The sequence below is a fragment of the Apis dorsata genome, unplaced genomic scaffold (genome assembly GCF_000469605.1).
Source record: "Apis dorsata unplaced genomic scaffold, Apis dorsata 1.3 scaffold_400, whole genome shotgun sequence".
Taxonomy (NCBI): domain Eukaryota; kingdom Metazoa; phylum Arthropoda; class Insecta; order Hymenoptera; family Apidae; genus Apis; species Apis dorsata.
In genome coordinates, this window is record NW_006263658.1 from 180,944 (window position 1) to 181,315 (window position 372).

Genomic DNA, 372 nt, shown 5'->3' on the forward strand with positions numbered 1-372 from the left:
TCGTTGAATGCGCCTGTTGAACGGGCAGCCCCCCGGAATAGTATCCGCCGTTGATTCCCTCAGGGTAGCTGCTGGAGAAAGCGAAAAGAAATTGGCCACTTCGATAAATGCCTTTTACAAAGTGCCCAATCGATCTTAGGAAATCCAAAGGTTCGAACGCTTCTAACCACGTTACTTTACACACTCGATTCTCTTTCCATGTAATACGAGTTAACATCTGCTTGAAAATCTGTTTCTGTAAAAATTATGATATCTTTTTCCCCGGTGTAAGAGAAACAAATGCAACGTTACTAAAAAAGTAATACCCTACGCTGATTTCTTTTTTATTATTATTTTTTCTATTTCTTTTCTTCTTTTTTTTTTTTTTTTTTT

At 37.1% G+C, this 372-nt stretch overlaps 1 protein-coding gene across 2 annotated transcripts in view; it reads right to left on the reverse strand.

The window, feature by feature from the left end:
• The window catches only part of LOC102675177 (C-terminal-binding protein), a 20,335-nt gene continuing 19,963 nt past the window's right edge, over positions 1-372 (reverse strand). For both annotated transcript variants that reach the window (XM_006619290.2, XM_006619289.2), the window contains exon 8: positions 1-235. In XM_006619290.2, coding sequence (XP_006619353.1) covers positions 211-235 — 25 coding nt within the window. In that variant the 3' untranslated portion in view covers positions 1-210. The remainder of the gene's footprint in view (positions 236-372) is intronic.